The sequence below is a fragment of the Lytechinus pictus genome, chromosome 2 (genome assembly GCF_037042905.1).
Source record: "Lytechinus pictus isolate F3 Inbred chromosome 2, Lp3.0, whole genome shotgun sequence".
NCBI classification, from domain to species: Eukaryota; Metazoa; Echinodermata; class Echinoidea; order Temnopleuroida; family Toxopneustidae; genus Lytechinus; species Lytechinus pictus.
This window is the reverse complement of record NC_087246.1, coordinates 32,710,205-32,730,000: the sequence shown is the minus strand read 5'-3', so window position 1 is coordinate 32,730,000 and position 19,796 is coordinate 32,710,205. Positions and strand designations below refer to the sequence as shown.

At 36.9% G+C, this 19,796-nt stretch overlaps 1 protein-coding gene across 2 annotated transcripts in view; it reads right to left on the bottom strand.

Moving 5' to 3' along the window:
- The window catches only part of LOC129254386 (sphingomyelin phosphodiesterase 4-like), a 30,346-nt gene extending 25,523 nt beyond the window's left edge, over positions 1 to 4,823 (bottom strand). Inside the window, exons 1-2 of one of the 2 annotated variants that reach the window (XM_054892848.2) lie at positions 4,708 to 4,823; positions 235 to 324 (exon numbers count right to left, since the gene is read on the bottom strand). In XM_054892848.2, the coding sequence (XP_054748823.2) occupies positions 235 to 324; positions 4,708 to 4,791 (174 nt within the window). In that variant the 5' untranslated portion in view covers positions 4,792 to 4,823. The remainder of the gene's footprint in view (positions 1 to 234; positions 325 to 4,707) is intronic. The other variant, XM_054892849.2, reaches the window with a different exon arrangement.
- Positions 4,824 to 19,796: the final 14,973 nt, after the last annotated feature.

The window sequence follows — 19,796 nt, the reverse complement described above, 5'->3', positions numbered from 1 at the left end:
TGAAGCCCATTTGGACACTACTCCATCCATCGGGCTTGCCGCAAAGTAAAATTATTAATTTATTATTCCTATCATTAGGCCGAACTTCAAATAAAATAAATTTACTTCTAGGAAATTTAACATTTAATGCAAAATGTGACTTATGAGAAAAATGTCATATTGGATCGCATACATGTAGTATGCGCTGGGCTTCACTCTCACCAATAAATTTAGGAATTTGCTCATGCACCATACCTTGCTCGAGGATCTCCTGATGAGGCTTTCTAATTCGAAACATCGTGTTCGTAGAGGGTAATGCAAGCCACACAATGACTGTACTTGACCCTGTTGTAAAGAATACAATGAGGGAAAAAAAATGTTGTGAATCATTGACTAGTAGTATTTGGCAGCTCTATGTCAGTATTAGATTCTTGGATTGGAATTTTCTTCATTGCAGTTTTGTTTTGGACTGAATTTAAATTAATATTGATCTATTGGTGAAGATGGCTGTATGGCTGTGTATATTTTGAGTGTGTGTGATGTATCTTGCATCTAGACTAAACACAGACACATGACCGAAAGCATCATTCTGTTTTGTCGGCTGTTCCGCTGGAATACGTCTTGCTTTACTGCCCCTCCTCTGAAGACGTCCAGGGATTTCGGCTATAGATCGAAAGCTTCAGTGTCTGTTTCGTTGGTTGTTCCGCTGTGACTACAGTCTTGCTTTAGACACGGCACCTCCTCCACCATGACAGAGTCACAGTGTAGTGTAGGAGAAACAAAAAAAAATTGTTTTTTAAAACTCCAAACAGATGGATTTCAACTGTCTAACAAGGTGGTTGCATAATGCAAGAGCAATGTCCAATGACACTGAACCTCGACAACGGAAACACTTGACAAGAGTAACATGCCCTGAATGTGACAAGTGAAGCGATTTGAAATGTCAAACTTATTTCACAAGCCAGCGGGCAGCACATTCAATCACCACAACACACACCAAACACACTCGTTATATACACAGGCACCATCACTCACCACAACTAAGAAATCCCAGCTGAAAAGCCAAATTTTGCCATCTAAAGCATGTGGCGGCTTAACTCAGATTTAGGAAACAGGGTTTCGAAAAAATGCACTAGAATTTAGAAACAAATAATTTGTGGTTTTGTTCTGAGTTCACAAACTTTCTTGCAAATATCTAAAAAAAGTACAAAATGACAAATAATAAACAAAAACAGAAAAACCCAAACGCATTGTGAATATATGTACAGGAATGAAATCAACAGCATGCTTCCGGGTAGACCGAAAACTCGGTCTATTTCAGTCAGGATATTGCTCCGGTGAGACCTGGCTGCATCCTCTCCCTCTATAGACCGAAGTATTCCATACACATCGTAGTGGTTGTAGCTACATAGACATCATGCACGAAATGATTGGCTGGCACGCGTATTGGTATGTTCTAGCTGCATTAGAAACATGACGACGAACGATCAAAGAACCTGATACCGACTCTTTGGAATAAACATTTTGGATTCTACATCACATATTTCGAGAAACTGGTAAGCTGATTCTTACATGAAAATGTAAATTTTCATTCCAGTGCTTTCCTTCTCCCATTTAAAGTTGGATTTAAGGAGGTATCAAAGAGGTTGAGGTTGCTCACCCTTTGCCCCAAAGAAGCATCATGCAAACTACCTTTATTACAAGTCCTGGCTATGGCTATGGGAGTCTTCCGTCTGAGAAAAATCAGAAAATGTTTAAAAACTCATCCGAAACAACAGGTTTCCAGTCTAGCTTCCAGGTTGCCTTTATTTGCAGGGGATTCAAGTACAATGCGGGAGTGAATGGCCACTGCCATTTCCAGGTTGCATGTCACGTGCCGTGCAGCACAATTCAGCAGCCCTCGCATGCACAAACTACATGTATTTGAATGCGCTGTGTCAAAAGAAAGGCGGGACAGGGGCTGTCGAATCGGCCATTGGGGCCACAAATCATGGGCCTCGGCTGGCGATTCAATAACGAAATTTGCAAAAGGCCAATTGACTTGCATGATATAATCCATCCGTCATGAGAGCTCGTCGGACTAATGCGACAAAGGTTCGGACAGCACAAATTTGACGGAACTCTGGATTGTTATTTACTTCGGATTGTCGCAGTTCAAGTTTCCAACAATCCCAATTCCTGGACTCTAAGCAGGTCTATTGATTGCTAAAGCAAAATAAATATCCTCTGTGAAGTTACATGTTTCAAAGTGAAAACATGCAGTTTACTTCCGGTTGGTTAGTCTACTAACTATTCCTCTCCTATATTAGACCTCCCAGACATGCCGGCATCTATCACATAACACCCCCAGGCATGCAGCTGAGTGAAAGACTCTAATCCCTTCTCTGTTCTGAGATTGGCCTTGATTTCCCCATATGTGAATGGAAGGTCGCTTTTAAATTGATTGTTCGGACACACAACCTGTCCAGACACACAACACCAGGGGCCCGTTACACAAAGCTTAGCAATGATCGAAGAACATTTTTCTACGATTGATTCCAATGGCTACAATGTACAATCAATCGTAAAAATCAAGAGTACGATTAATTGCTACCCTTTGTGTTACGGGACCCTGGGTATACAATAACGACTTCACATTCACAGCATGCAGCTGACAATTGAGTAGGTATGTGGCAATCTCCGCGCACTCGCAAACACATAAGTGTCTGTGATTGCGTGAACCACCCAAAATACTCTTTCGCAGTGCCAAATTTCTAGTATTACCATATCTTAAGGTGCCAGCAACAATATAGAGGTGTTTGAACAGATCACCCCAAAATCCGACGGCAAGAGCAACTGACACTAGTGTTTATGGAAATTGAATTTGAGGCTTATTTTGAAGTCGTCAAAGTCATGATTTTTACCCTGAAGGTAAGTAAAATGTATTTTTGAGTTTTCAGTCAGTCTTAGACACGTGATCTAAATGGCACTTCCTGATTAGTCAAATATCACCTGTCCTTATTATACATGGCAAATATATTTTGTGAATGGAAACTTGTAAACTCTGAGTCTGAGAACAGTTGTGAGTAGACCTAAATCAAGGCTCCACACTAACTTTTTTTCTTGGTGGCCCGATCGGTCCACCAAAATCATCAATTTCATATTCTTGGTGGCCCGAAAAGCAAATTTGCTAGCCCTAAAATAATAGAAAGCATTACAATTTATCAATACTTTGGTAGCCTGACTGGGCCACCAATTGCAGGCTTTTACAGAATTTTGGTGGCCCGACTCTCATTTTTGGTTGCCCCGGGGCACCAGGCCACTGCTAATGTTGAGCCCTGCCTAAATACTCGAGTTTGATGGGAAAATTGAAAAATAAATCTCCTTTGGTTACTGGATGTTTATTCAGCATTTCATCCATTTATTATCTCATTACAAAACCTCAGAGCATGTTTGCAAATTATGGATTCATTCAGTCATTCTTTCCCTTGATAATTGACAAGTTCTTTTTTAGTTTATGTTCATACTTTATGTTCATTCCATTGTTTAATAAATCTTCTTATGGTATATTATCATTTTATTTTATTTGATTTTCATCAAATATCATATTTTGAGCTTTCAAATATACACATTTCATAGAATTTGATCAACAAATAAGAAAACTACAAAACATCTGCCAAGGCCCCATTATTTTATGGTCTCCGTCACAAAGTTTTAGACAGTTAATTATGCTAAATCATGCACAGTTTACGTTAGCGATGTTTTGGAATCGGCAGTGAATTAATACGTGATGAAAATGTCTCACCAATTTTGAGACTGATAGAAGCATGGAAAAGAAGTTAAACTTTGTGAAAAGTAAGAATATTAGTTTTCATTGTTTTTAAACCTTTTAGTTTTCAGTAGAGGCGCACAGCCAATATTGGAGACTGTCTCCAATGTGGGAGATTATCTCCAATATCAGAGACTTTTGTAAAGAATTTGGGTATCCAATTTCAGAGACAGTCTCCAGTTTTGGAGACCAATTTCCTTTGTTTACATTTGCTGCAAAAGGATTACCTTGGCGGCAAATAAAAATGTGATAAGGAGATTCCTCACCGTCTACTTTTGTTTTGATAAGGATTTTTGTTGTCAATCACACACAAAACAAATGGGCTTCTGACCTCATTGAGACAAAATTTTGGGTTGAAAAAATCATGCTTTTGTTGGTGTTGTTTCTTTTGTCCTTTTGCAAAGCAAGTCTCCAATGTGGGAGATTGTCTCCCCTATTGGAGAGAGTCTCCCATATTGGCCGTGCGCCTCTACTGGTTTTAATTAAAAATAAAGTCTAAAGTCTTTAAAACTAAAAGATCGTGATGTTGCATGAATTTTATATTTTTCCTTCATAAAATCCCACCTTTGTCACTCGGAGTATCAAAGTGAGTTTTGGACCTTGATGTTCGGGTAGGTGTAGCGTAGTGTAGCGGTAGTGAAGTGGAGCCTACACGAACATCACTAGAGCCTTGAGGTAAGTCCCCACAGGGCCCACGCCACAGTGCGCTGCACTGCCACAGGCACAGCCAGCACAGGCAGGATGGTTGCAGTGAGCAAGTGATGACCCTACATCAATAATCACACATGGGACAATACAAAAACTTAGTCTGCAGTGTAGCTGCCTTGTTTGAATCTCAATCCCTCAACGATAATTTTTTTATTGCACTTCAAACATAGATAGGTATGTCTCTTTTTAATAAAAATAAATGTAGGGCTTACGGTCAAAGAACTCGATTTTTCTGCCGGTTTGGGGGAAGTAGAAACGCCTCGACGAAGTCTATCCCAGCTCATGGATGCCGCCATAGTTTGGTTCTAGCGCAGGCGCACTCGACGACAAAAGTTTGACAGTAGTCGAGCTCGAGTCGAGTCAGTGCTTCCACTTTTCAAAACGAAACTTCCTGGAATTTACTCATCTGAAAGTTCTTGGAATTTTAAAAAATATCCTGGAATTTTTTTAACGGTTCTCCAGTCTCCCCCCAGTGCCGTAATTGAGCCAAAAATTTGAGGGGGCGAAACATGAGAGCGAGCAAAAATTTTGACATTTTAATCAAAAAGATCCAATTTTGTGATAGATTTTGACATAATATTCAGATAATATAATATCATTCTCGAAAATGATATACTTCCTGGAAAACTTCCTGGAATTTCTCACTTCCTGGAATGATCCTGGAAAATAGCAAAACTTCCTGGCATTTCCTGGATTCCAGGAAGAGTGGAAGCACTGAGTCGAGTCTTGATCGATGGGATAGATTTAGTGTACATATCAGGGCCTTCAGGGGTCGCAGAAACAGGGGAGGGGGGCTGCGGGAGTCCCGCACTTTTTTTTCCAAAACCGTGTACAAAAACGTAAAATTGACCATCTGTGATTTTTTGCATGGTCAGCGCCCCCCCCCCCCCCCATAGGGCCTATAAGCCGGGCAAAAATGTTCTGCGTCGGCATAATTATGAGGAGCTTACGTGCAAAAAAGGGCAAAATCCTTTTTTTTCATAAATCAACATTTTGGAGAGAGTTCCTTTTGCGACAAAGTGCGACCGCCACCCCGCCGCCACTCGATCTAACCCTATAACCACGAGCGAAATGAAGGGGGCCCTCGATCGGGGCTAGGGCCCCTGAAAATAGGCGAAAAGGGGGCGCCAAAAGGGGGAAGGAAAGAGAGGGGAAGAAAAAGGAAGGGGAAAAGGAGGGGGGGAAAACAGATAAAGAAAAAGAGATAGAGAAAAAAAGGGGAATGAAGGAGAGAAGGGGGAAAAAGAGGGAAAGGGGGAGAAAAGAAATGAAAAAAAAAGAAGGGGAAAGAGGAAATGAGAAAGATTTTTAAAAGGAGAATGTGGGAAAGGGGAGAAGAGGGAAGACGGAGAGAGGGGGGGGGGGGTAATAAAAGAGCGGGGGTGCCAATTTTATATATTTGACCGGAGAGCACCAATTAGATGTTTCATCTGGGGCGACAAATCAATGTTTACATTTAGGAAATTCAACTCATGGTTCACATGGGGCACAAAATTTATGTTCACCCAAATCTATGTTTCCATGCATTCAGGAAATTCTTTTACGTGCTCATCATATTATGTAGGTATAACAAAAAGGCCAATTTAAAAAAAAATCATACGGGTGTCTTTTATTTCATATAATTATCTATATTCATTAAATTATTTTCATTGATTTAGTCCCCCTTTTGTATGAAAGCTAAATTCAAGTTGTTGCTATATCAGGCAAAGTTTCAACGTGTAACTTTTAAACAGAACAGTAAACAATTTCAACATCTAGACTGACAATATGAAGGGTAGTGGAAGAGAAATCATGTTAAACCTTCTTCTGGCTGCTGAACTGAGTCCTATTATCACGATGACAAAATTCACAAAAATGTAACTCTTAAATTGAAGATTGAAATAAGTATTGCTATATACAATATAGTATTTTGGGTCATGATAGGCCTATATCACCTTCTTTATTGCGATTTCTTTCTAAATGGGAAATTCAACCGAACTTCGTAGGTCGTTACAGGGCATAAAACATGCCCTATATGTTTTTTTTTAATTCACCGTCGAATACCTGCACTGAAAAGACATATGAGTCATTTGGTAAAAAGAAAATATTAACAAAGCTCTTGTCAAGAAATTGATAATTTATGAACGAAAATTGTTATTTTCTCCAATCTTTTTTTTTCAAGCGATCAGCCTGCTATATGATGAAAAGTGGTTTCAACTTCATCAAATATTTTGTTGTTTTTTACAACATCGTGTCGCTTATCTCTAATTGGAGTATGAAAGTTGTTTAAAATCTAAGAATTGCATACATATATGGGTCTATACTATTTGAAATGACAGATTGGAAGAACCTGCATGGTCACGAAATTTTGTTGGACAAAATGGATAGGCCTGTAATTGTCAGTTTTTTAGAGGTGTTTATTCTGCACTTGATATTTATCTCATTTATTATTTTAGTTTAGTTTCATGGCTGCAGCAAAGCTTCAGTTTAAAAAAAAAAAGGCCTTGCATCAAAATACATTGAACAAAATAGATGTGCAATCATTTGATATAAAAATACAATTCATCTGATAACGCAATTGCCGTTAGAGATCCCGTTCTCCTGTCAAGTTTAATTAGAACTCTTCATAGTATTGGCAACTCTGTAACTTTATAGATATCTTATTCAATGTGGGAAAAGGAAGTGACGTGCCCTTTCAACATTTTGACACCATGTAGCTTAATTTACTACTCTTCTTAATTTTTTTTCTTGATATTTTCAATCCCTTAACCCATTCTTGCTTTGAACCCCTGACATGCCTATTAAAGTGGCACCCGTCGTGCAAAACCCGAATTCCGTATATATGGCAGTCGGGTCCAATACATGGACCGTATAGAAGCGACGACGCCGACGAGGTCAGAGGCGTAATGAGCCAAACATTTTGAGGGGGTCAAAATATGGCGTATATATAAAAAGTTGTGAGCGAAGCGAATGAGCAAATTTTTCGACATTTTTATTACAAAAATCAAATTTTGTGATAGTTTTTTACGTAATATTAAAAAATAACGTTATACTAACCCTTCTTTCTTTCTTTTTTTTTCTTGGTCGTGAAAAACTGGGTAGGGCAAGCTCTCCCAAGCCCCCACCCGCTTCCCCTAATGCCCCATATTTACGATGTTAAATTACATCAATGCTTCTGGGTGTAAATTAACACCATCTATAAATACTTTGGATTTTCGCCTCCTTTTTGAGTAAACGTATTAGACTTAATTGCCTGTTTATCAGTGATTTGAAGTATGGGGATACATTCATTCCAAACAGAGCTATCATTTTGAAAGATGCCCCATATATGCCATTCGCGTATATAAGATGTATACATAATCATTATGCAAAATGAAACCTACAAGTGGCTGGGTCGGCATAGGACCAAAGTTCATAACAAAAAATTATGACTATGATTTCGAGCAATCTATTTTGTTGAATCATGATAAAAATCACATTCAGACACAATGATGTCACTATTATATTTAAAGGAGTGTGGCTTTGACAGTTAATTTTGGAGTGGCATCCTATAGAAATGGATCATTATTAAGTGGCGTTGCAAGTACCTTTTACCATTTAAAGTACAAATTATATTAAATGGGGTATTGTGTCAGGGATGAACCTATTAGCCCAATAATCCCAGGTATGAAGCCATTTCAAGAATAAAACTATGAATTATGAATATGCTTCAACGTTTCACAACTTAATAAGATGCTGGAAGTTTACGGCAATAAAAATTTTAAGTGTATTTTCGAGAAACAGTCGCTTTATGATGAATAATTATAATGATAACACATCATTAAACTTAATTTGATTCACATCATGTATTCTCAACATTCTTCTTCTTCCCATTATCATTAGTCATTCAATGGTATATGAAAGAGCCCAATGCTGTGCATTGAACTAATAACTTGCTTCATAGTTAACAATAGGCCTGCAGGGAACACAACACTATTCAAGTGATCTGAAAACGCTGATTTAATACGAAAAAAAAAACCCCGATAAGATTGGTTGGCGTATAAAATAATATATTCACTGAATGTATGAACAGCAAGAGTACGTGATTACATTGCGTGAGGTATCCTTTTATTTGGGTTTGTTGGTTGTGTACTCGCCCAACAAACACAAGACCCTCAGTTTTCGACTGGACGATTTGAGATTATATGAGATTATTCAGCAATAATCGGGGGTTATACCGCACAGGATACTGTTCGGTTTCCACGCAAAGGCGCAATTGCATAACTTCCTTTTTATGCGAGTTTCCACTTCTTGGATCGAGAAGTAAATAGGTGGAGTTGGGACAAGGTCCACAAAACTCATCATCATGGCGTCCAAATCAACTACTAATTTGACGATGTCTGACGGGGAGAATCTGGATACGTTTTCCAAGGACCCACCATCAGGATCAAGGTCTGTTTTTTTTTCTTTCTTGAAATAATATAGACTACACCAGTCCGCAATACACTTTTTCTCAAATTTATTGAACTTTGATAATCAAATTACGTTTTAATAGAAGGGTAGAGGTAAATGTTGCTTTTTTGCTCTCGTATGTTTAAAGAACTCTCTTGTCAGGAATTTTCACTTACAACTCGGAGAAGCCATATGGAAATAACATCTGTTTGACTGAGCCCGACTGATTTTGAGTAAAATCTCTATGTTATTGTTATATTATTCACGTGTGCGTTGTACAGGCCGATATACTTTCTTCAAACACCATGATAAACCAACAGTGTATAGGTTTATAAGTCGTCATTACCATTATATTAAGACATTTCATAAACTCCGGTCGATTATCCCAATTTGTGAGCTATTTTCGCTCAGTCATCGACCTTGAATATAGGGTTCCTCGAGTCACGGTGCTGAGACTGAGCTAGTTTTTATTATGCTAAATATACATTTTCCGTCTTCATTTTAAATGTCTCATTCATCCTGCCCAGAAAACAAAAGGGTAGGTCTATATCAATCAAATATAATTTCTTCAGTAATAATGTCCATATTTTAATGAAAAAAAGGAGGGTCTATACCAAAGCTGTGCAGACCAATGGACGCGCCGGCACCACGGCGCCTGTACCGGTTAAGGGCGTGGACCTATACAGTGCGTATAAAAAAAAAACGGGACAGTTTTGATATCTATATTTTGATGTTAAAAGATGCTATGAAATCTTATCTTTGAAATGCCATTAAAGAAATAAATTTTGTTCATGCTTGAGCGAACACGGGACGTTTTTGTCGGGGGTACAAAAAGAGGCTTGCGCCAAAATGGCAGAATATGAGTAGTATGATGATCAGAATTTTTGCTAATCAGCAGACTTCCTCTTAAATTTTTCATTATCTTTGCCATAATTTTTCAATTATGCTGTCAAAATTTTATTTACAAATTTATTTATTTACTTGAATTATTTTATTTTTTCATTTAAACTTCTTTTACCATTGAATTTTCCTTCATAAGTAAGAAAAAATACTTTTTGTCAACCCATGCAAGAAGATTTGCATTATTAATTGCGAAAACTTGTAATTATTCAAATCCTTTTATTATGTAAAACAAATTATGTTATGGTACCTTTAAAAGACATGAATCCATTTTTCAAGGGGTTATTGATTTCTTGACCAAGTTTAATTATATGTGCTTGACAGGATAACCAGGAAAGGATTCATATCTTTCAATGGCAATGGTGTATTGAGTCAATTTCGAAGGAGCTAGGTATGGCAGATTGGGTAAAATGTATTAAAAATTTGTGAGCGAGCGGGGCGAGCAAGCAAAAATTTCCACCTTTTTATTACACTATCCAATTTGTGACAGATTTTGACATAATATTCAGAAAATAATATCATCTTTCACTTTCTATCTTTCCTTTTATTTCCTTTCCACTTTTTTCTTGGTCATGATTTTTTTTATTTGTGGGGGGGGGGAGCATCCCCGAGCCCCCGCCCATCTGTATGGCACTGTTTAAAGGCACCATAACGTTTGTAGCACACAATGAAAGGATTTGGAAAAAAAAACACGCTTTCCCATACTCCGGTTGAAAAAAATGTTTTTTTTTTGCTTACAGAAGGAATATTCAAAGCTAAAATAGATCATATTAAAAAGAAACAACAAAACAATAATTCAAGCAAGTAAATAGATTTGAAAATGAATTTTGACCGCATAATTAGAAAATTATGGCAAAGATAATGAAAAGGTTGAGAGGAAGTCTGCTGATTAGCAAGAAGTCCGATCATCATATTTTTCATTTTATGCCATTTTGGCGCAAGCCTCCTTTTTAAACCCAGACAAAACATTCCGTGTTTGGTCAAGCATGAACAAAACTAATTTGTTTAATGGCATTTGAAAGATAAGACTTCAGAGCACCTATTAACACCAAAACATAGACATCATAATTTGAAACAAATTTTTTTATAGACTTTTCAAATGTGTCCCGTTTTTTTTAAATACGCACTGTATAATAGGTCTATGATAATAAGATCTAATGTAACGTGAGGGTAATCCTCCCGCGGTAAAGAGTGCAGCTTGTGTGTTTGCTCAATGTCTTCTTGACTGCAATTTTATGACATGTTGTTTGAGAGACTGTACTTATACTGCCATTTGCAATGACAAAATAAACAGATTGTCTTTGATTTGACAATTTAATGCAATAAAAGAGGAGTAACTGTGTCCTCAATGTGTCCATGCATGGATCCAGGGGAATTTTTACAGGAAATTTTGACAACCCCCCCAAAAAAGGTCTTCACTACCAAATCGATGTCATCATTTTGTTCCATGAACAATATTGACGAGCAAAAAAAAGGGTCCTTTAGGTCCTCACTTGCCTATATATGCATGACCTAATCCAATAACCATGTATTTTGGTATCTCCAAGGGAGGGGACACGGGCCGGATGTGCCCCCCTGGATCCACCAATGATACAGTCATGCAGTTGACACCTACCAAAAATGAAAAGTCCGTTTCTGCGACACCCCCCCCCCCCTCTTTAACTATCTGATTTCTTTGAGGAATCAACTCTTTCATGATCTGGAAAATATTACAAGGCGATATGGCCTCACTTTTTGCACACTCTCCTTACTTCCTGAAATCCTATATCTACCTCGTATAAATCAGCATGATGAGGTGTTAAATATAGGCCTACCTCGGTCATTTTTGCTATATACAGCGGCCGTATAAGGCTAGTCGAAAACAGCCGTTTTATCGCGCGGCGGTCGTACAGCCCGGCGAGTCGAAAACAGCCGTTTTATTAATGAACCACCTATAATTATGTAGCTGGTACAAGAAATGTTAAAACGGCTGTTTTCGACTCGCCGTACTGGCCGCCGTAGACGTAACGTAAGGCAAATGTGACTGAGGCATAAAAAACAGAGGTGTTTGTGTAATGTTCTATAAGATAAATACACTAAAGAACTAAATAGCCTGCATATAATCAGGGGATCGTTTCATTAACAAATTTGTCCGACAAGTTGTCAGATCTGACAACTTTCCTTGATTCTGCTCATGAGTGGCTGAGAGGCACTGTTACTATGGTAACTGTCAGATAAAACAGGACTTGTCGGATAAAAGGTCTGACAAATCCTTTTATGAAACACTCCCCTTGTGAACAGACTTCTGAAGAAGACTCATAAGAATATAAAATAAAACAATACTGGAATGTACTCAAAACGAGCACTATTTTTACTTTACAGGCGCTTCCTTTAATTTTGTTATTTCTTTTAGGTGAAACAAGCCTTTGACTTGATAGACACACATACAGGTGGTTCAGCAGAAAGATTTTTATTTTACTTTTTTTTGCATTTCAGTGTTTAAAAAAAACAACTATATATCAGCAGAGCATGATGAAAAAAAAAACAACAACCAAAAGTAGGTGGGAATCTGTCCGTGGGGCCATAAAATATGACTGTAATGTCTTATAAAAAGTCACACTATCATGATTATACATGTATATTTATCTGCTTCCAAGCAGATAAGAACTGAACTGGCCCAATTTACACTGACCAATTTAAATGGACCTGTTTATTTAGCCATACCTTTGGCCACCATGTACCAATTCATTCTAAATTTGGTGTGTGAACGTTTAGATATTTCGTCTTGGTCTAGTATTCTAGCGAGACATGATATCATGAAGATAATTCCATTCGAGAAGCAACAGTCTTTTATCTTGTTTACTTTTACAACATTATGCTTGATCATTTGTGTACATAATTATGCATGTTTATTTGGTAATTGATCCCCGCAATGCATGACAAATACTTCAAGACAGAAGGTTTGTTTGATGTCTATGACTATATCCACTGAAGACGAAATGAATTAACATTTATTGCTTATTTTTACTATTGTAGGCCTACTCGTCTAATGTTGTAGTTAGTCCTGACGAAAAATAATAATATTATATACACACTTTTCGTATTTTTTGACGGACCTAAGAAATACAAGCCTTGCTTTTAATTCAAGTTCCATCACTTTTTGTTTTCGCAGAAACAAATTCGACTTATTGTACTAAGTCACTGAATACTTTGTTACTTTTCTAAACATGTTCACTTTTTTAACTATACATAATTAAATTATTCTATGTTTATCATGTATGTTTTATTCTGAATTTTATAATAAAAAAGAGTGGAAAATGAATTAATTCAAATCAATGTAAATCATCTTACAATTCAAGAAATAAATTTACTGAAACATCTAAAACCGTTGATTTAGGAAGTAAATATATGAATGTCATCGATTAACCTTTATAATGTCAGCCTCCACGATTTACACTATTTAGACGTATGGGTGCGTATGGGGGTTTACAGCCGCCGCCCAAGACCCGCAAATTATTTACAACACAAGATAGTCCAATCCCCCACCCCCCTCGTTGTTAGTCAGATGTTGGTGGAGGCAATATACCAATCCTACTACCTCTATTAATTCCAGTTTCTCATTCATGCTTGTTAAGGTTATTTATTTATCTATTCATTTGTTAGAATATATTCATTCAGGTACAAAAGATGACCTGATGAAAACAGAAAATCACGATTACAACAATAAACATCAATCTTATAAGCTTGACTTTTGGATAGTTGAGCAATATGTGAATTCCATTTAAGATTCTCTCGTATTTCGACTCCAAGATATGTCTTATAATTTCACTTGTTCTACTGGCTTATATCATCGATTCATAATAGGTGAAGTTTGGCCGAGGATATATTTTTAAATATCATCATGACTTTTGTCTTATTAAACTTAATTGTAAGATGATTAGTGTCATGCCAGTTTTTTTTTATTTCATCTAAATTGTTTTGCATATCAAAATTTATCGTACTTGTATACTTGGGCCGCAAAAATGTGCCATATATGTGTCACTAACACTTTAAGAGATGTCAATAGGGCCCAGAACACTGCCCTGTGGGATCCCAACAGTGATATCTTGGTATGATGATAATAGGCCATGTCAATGTTTGTTTTCTGTTGGGGAGGTAACACAAACCATTCCAAAGGTTATATAATGAATGGTCCAGGATTATGATAAACATGAATAGCTTAAGAACGTCGTTAATATCTTAAAAAGAACATATTCCGTGCATGTTCGATAATCAGAATAACAAATAATGCTTTTTTTTCTGTAGAAGAGGAAGTCTGTTCAAATGATATAATCACACAATATACCCGCACATGCAATTATGTAATAATGCAGGAGGATCAATGTAAAGTACGAATTGAACAATGTTTCAGGATTAAAATTTAACCTTATTTTATTTACTGTACATTTCATTTTTTTCTTGAAATTATCAGATAAATATATCATCCATTAATCCTTAACGAAATTTTGTCGTCCATAGAAATCTCCTGCTTTAACCCTTTGAATGTTTTTGATTAATATAAAGTTCATCTATAATATCACTAAAAAGAATGTATTTTTTTTTAGATTAAGCAATAATTTATTGGATATGGTCCACTCCGAGACCTGTCTCAAATTCTTGGTTGATAATGTAAGGTAATTGCTTTCGGTTCAGTGGAAACAATGGAACTGATAATTTACAAAAGTATAATGGAGACAAGAAAAAGAAGCGGACCCAAGACTGAGTCTCGGTGGACTCCACACGAAATTAATTTGGAAGTAGAATTGACATTTGCTATGAAAGCATACTGCTTGCTGTTGTTGAGGTTGTTTCCGAACCGCTCCAAGGCAACCCCTCAGCTAATTCCATAATGGATTCCGTTTATATCGTAATTTATTGTGTCGAAAACCTCGGAGAAGTCTAGGAACACCCCAACAGCAAGCTCATATGCGCCAATTCCATTAGTAGTTTTGTTAATTATTGTCAAAAAGGGTATAGTATATGTTTTTTCACGGAAACTACACTGCAAGGGATAAAACAATTCATGCATAATCTTTGTCGTACGTAATTATAAAAACTAATTTTTCCAGAACTTTCGACAGACTGGTAAATAATGACATTGAGCGATAATCACCCAGCACTTTCTCTCCTTAAAAACACACACACACACACACACACACAAAAAAAAAAGGATATTAGTTTGCCTAGTTTTAATGATGGAACGCTCCTGAAGAAATAGACTAGTTGAAAAATATGAATCAAAGGTTTAACAAATTCTTTCAAAGTCCGTTCAGCAGACTTATTATGACGTGCCTTTGACAGGGGTATAGAGCTGCACAAACTAGACCTCTCTTTTTGACACTCCTCTTTGTTTTCTTTTACTTTTTTCTCTTTTCTCATATTTCTAAATATATATTTTACTAGAAAATTATTGGGGCGATCGCCCCTTGACCCCCACATGTAGCAACACACCCCTGCCATGATACAAAACTGGTTAAACTTCTGCGTTTTTAAATTAATCTTAAAAAAATGATAAGTTTGTTTTATCTAGTACATCTACATGCCCTAGACGGTTACACTTCGTAATTACGAAGGTTCGTAATTCCGAAGGTTCTTTATTCCGAAGGTTCGTAATTCCGAAACACGCAAATTGCCTATACCTCGATGTTCGTTAATCCGAAAACGTAAAAGGGTTCGTTAATCCGAACATTTGTGGCGTTATTCCGAAGGTTCGTTATTCCAAAGGTTCGATAGTCCGAAAACGAAATAAGGTTCGATGTTCCGAAGGTTCGTTAATCCGAAAACGAAATAAGGTTCGTTGTTCCGAAGGTTCGTTTATCCGAAAAAGAAATAAGGTTCGTTGTTCCGAAGGTTCGTTAGTCCGAAAACGAAATAAGGTTAGTTAATCATTTAGTTTTCGGACTAACGAACCTTCGGAATTACGAACCTCATTTCTTTTTCGGATTAACGAACCTTCGGAATCACGAACCTCACTTCGTTTTCGGACTAATGAACCTTCGGAATTACGAACCTTCGGAAATGCGAACCTTCGGAATAACGAACCTTCGGAATATCCGAACCTTCGGAATAACGAAGCTTCGGAATTACGAATGTATGCGGCCCTGGACACATTCAGCCTCTTTAATGAACTTGCACAACGCGAATATTTTTTTTTTCAAAATTGGAGATACTGTGGTGGTAATAAAAAAGAAAACGTAATTGGGGTATTAAACCTCGAACTGTTGTTAGGGATACATCTCACCTTTATCACGATGGTTATGCAATAGTTTTATAGGGGTCGAGCCCGCGTTGCCATTCATCAAAGCATTCACCCCCTCCCCGTGGTAAAGAGAAAAAAAAAATATTCGACGAATATTTACATGGACCTTTTCAAAATTTCTACTATTTTGGTCAATCAATTAGTGGAAGACATTCAAGCCCTATTTGTTGAGTCAGCGGTACATCAGGTCCCCGTCTTGCAAAGAGTTGCGATTGATCCGATCAACCACAACTATGGTTGACCAGCAACGTCAGCATCTCAAATGCAAATTTGTTCAAAATACTTTAGGATGATTATTTATATATTCATCATTCTCTAGTGCGATTCTCTTTTTTTAAGGAAGGAGATTGTGCAAACTTCTTGTAGAAAAATTATGGTGTGGATGGATTTCCATACAATTGGGAATTGGGATTGATTGGATCAATCGTAACTCTTTGTAAGACGGGGCCCCGTTTTCACTCTTGGGTATTATTAGGGCGCCGTGATTCATTTTGGCAAGGACAGAAGTATTCGGGGTTACCCCTCGTTCGACATACCCGCTTCTCCCTTATGAAATATCACCCCTTAGCGTGTGTTCAATGTCGGTTTCCAAATTGAAAGGACTAGTCCACCCCAACAAAAAGTTGATTTGAATAAAAAGAGAAAAATCCAACAAGCATAACACTGAAAATTTCATCAAAATCGGGTGTAAAATAAGAAAGTTATGACATTTTAAAGTTTCGCTTAATTTCACAAAACAGTTATATGCACATCCTGGCTGGTATGCAAATGAGGAGACTATCCACTCACTAGTTCTTTTGTATTTTGTTACATGAGATATGAAATATTCTAATTTTCTCCTTATTGTCAAGTGATACAACGATCCTCCCTGAACATGTGGAATTAGCATTGTTTAATAATATATGGTTCAGTCAATTTGGTCCTTATTGTCAAATCTATATATTGTATGATTCAAACAATAAAAAACAAAATAAATAGTGAGTGATGGACATCATCGACTGACTCACCTAGTTGTGCATATCACTGTTTTGTGAAAAATAAGCGTATTTTTTAAATGTCATAACTTTCTTATTTTACATCCGATTTTGATGAAATTTTCAGCATCATGCTTGTTTGATTTTTCTCTATTTATTCAAATCAACATTTTTCTGGGGTGGACTTGACCTTTAAACGGCAACATGGATCATGATTGAAAACGTGATTACAAAACGCAGATATAATGAAAAACAAAGGGTGTGTTCAATGTCCACTATTCCCGGTCGTAAATGTAAACGTCTTTCAAATCACGATTCGGACGTCGAAAAAGATGCTTTTGTAAACGAGACCAGCTGGTTTACATTGCACCAACACGTTGAAAAGTATTACAAAGGGTCTTGATTTCCTCAACTCTCTTGTTCAACTTTCAAGAATGCAATAAACAAATAGCGAACCCCAATATTTAGTCTGTAAATGAATGCAATACAACCCATCAAAAGCCTATTTGCTCATAGAACAATCCGTTAGATTGCACTTATAAATCCGCAGATCATATATCACTGGATGCGTTCAATGGAACAATGTAAACCAATCCTATGTTTAGATATCTTGAGTAAAGCATCACAATAAAGGATGACCAGAATTGAGCAAGTTCTATTTTAGGCTCTGCCATTAATATGGACAGTTTTGAAAGAAACTCTTTTTTTCAGATGGCCTGCACACATCGCGCAACGATTCTTGACAGAAGAATTGTCAAGAAAAGTAATCTCCTTGAGCTGAAAATTGTTTCATCATTCCACCACAGGATGATTACTCAGATACGCCATAAAGCTCCGCAAAAAAAAAAAGAAAAAAAAAGAGGGCGTGGTAAATCAAACGCAGCCAGCTTCCCTTGGTGGTTGAGGGCCTCGGCTTAAGGGAGGGGGCGGGGGGGGGGGACCCTCAGAAGTAAAGGGATTTGGGCCCATTTGGGGTGCAATAAAGTAAAGAGAAAGTATAATTTTATGATGATTTTTGTAGTGATAATTTTAATAGTAATAATGACAACAACAACAATAACAACAACAACAACAACAATAATAATAATGATGATAATAATGATGATGATGATGATGATGGTGGTGGTGGTGGTGATGGTGGTGACGGTGGTGGTGATGATAATGATGATTCCAAGCCTTTATTTTGGAGTAAAGGCCAGCTTATTTTCATATTGTAGGCTTTGCGGTAGCCAATCGTATACGATTACTATGACGTCATTACGACTAGATATCAAATTCAATTCTAAACTAATATAAAGAATGATAGCACAGTCACATATTTGAACAGAAGTATTTTTACGCTGATTTAGAACACTACGCATTAAGATATTCCATGTCTCAATCATGTCAATATTAGCATCAAATGCTACTACGTTTTATTCCAAAATCTGGTCGCAGACCAATGGTGCGCGGTAGCCTTTACATGGGTTGCTCCCCTCGACCAACGTCCTGTCTGGAATACTTTATGAAAAGTGTTTCCTCTTTTTGGAGTAAAAACTATTTTTCTACATGTAATATCATTGTTATTATTTATCACTGTTATTATTATACCCCAAATTATGAATATATTCTTTGTTCACAAATTTGAATAAAACTTTATTTCAGGTGCACAAGCCCAGTATGCATATATATTGTGATGGAAATTGATTGTAGATTCTTGTCAAAGTGCACACGGTTATGTTTATTTGAAATCAGTTGTCCCGCTTTTGCAAATTTGACGATATTTTTGTTTGAGTGTGTATTTTGTTTGATTGGACTTCAAAAAACTTCAGAATTCAGCAGCTCGCATTGTTTCTCCATAGAGCTAGCTCCATGGTTTCTCTGTCAAATAAACACGATCACATTACTCCTGTTCTTAAAGACATCCATTGGTTGCCCGTAAAGCATCGCATAGTTTTCATAATTCTACTTCTGGATTATTATCATCAATGTACGCACACAATTTTATTCTACAATATCATAAAAAAAAAAAATCCTGGGGCGATCGAGCCTTTGCTCATGCCGGACCAGCCCTGTGGAATTCACTACCACAGGGGCAGAAGAACTCAAACTCTTCAACATCCTTTAAGGGCCACCTTTAATTGCATTTGTTCACCAGCAGGTACTAGGTTTGAAGACAGACAGTTTTCCTCATTTATATTGTACCTTTTCTTGTACGTCTCTAAGTTATCTTTACTTTTATGTTTTGCTCACTTCTAAGCGCCTTGAGCATTTAATCAAAATGGAAAAGACGCTACATAAATCCTATGTATCATCATTATCATTATTATTATTGTTATTATTATCATTATTATTATTACTATTATTATTATCATTATTATTATTATTATGGGCCTTTGTCGAAGTAACCTTGTATTTCTTTACTGTGCCTATTCCATTCAAAATAGATATCTGAATAACCTTGTAATTATTTGCATTAATTACTTGTAGCAATTTATGTAACGGGATCAAAGGTAAAAAGCACGAAATGGCCGTAAAAATATTGTGAATTTTGCTTTTCACTGATGTAAAATTCACTTGGAAAATTGGCCAACTCATATTGGTTGACGGTCCAAAGCTCATTCACGTTGATTTTTCTATTGTAAATTCGTGTCAATCTCATTCCTGTTTCGAACCTTATACAAACATACTGGACAGAAATGGGCACCATCAAAGATGGAAAATATATCTTTGTGAGACGTAAGGGGACTCCATCCTCAAA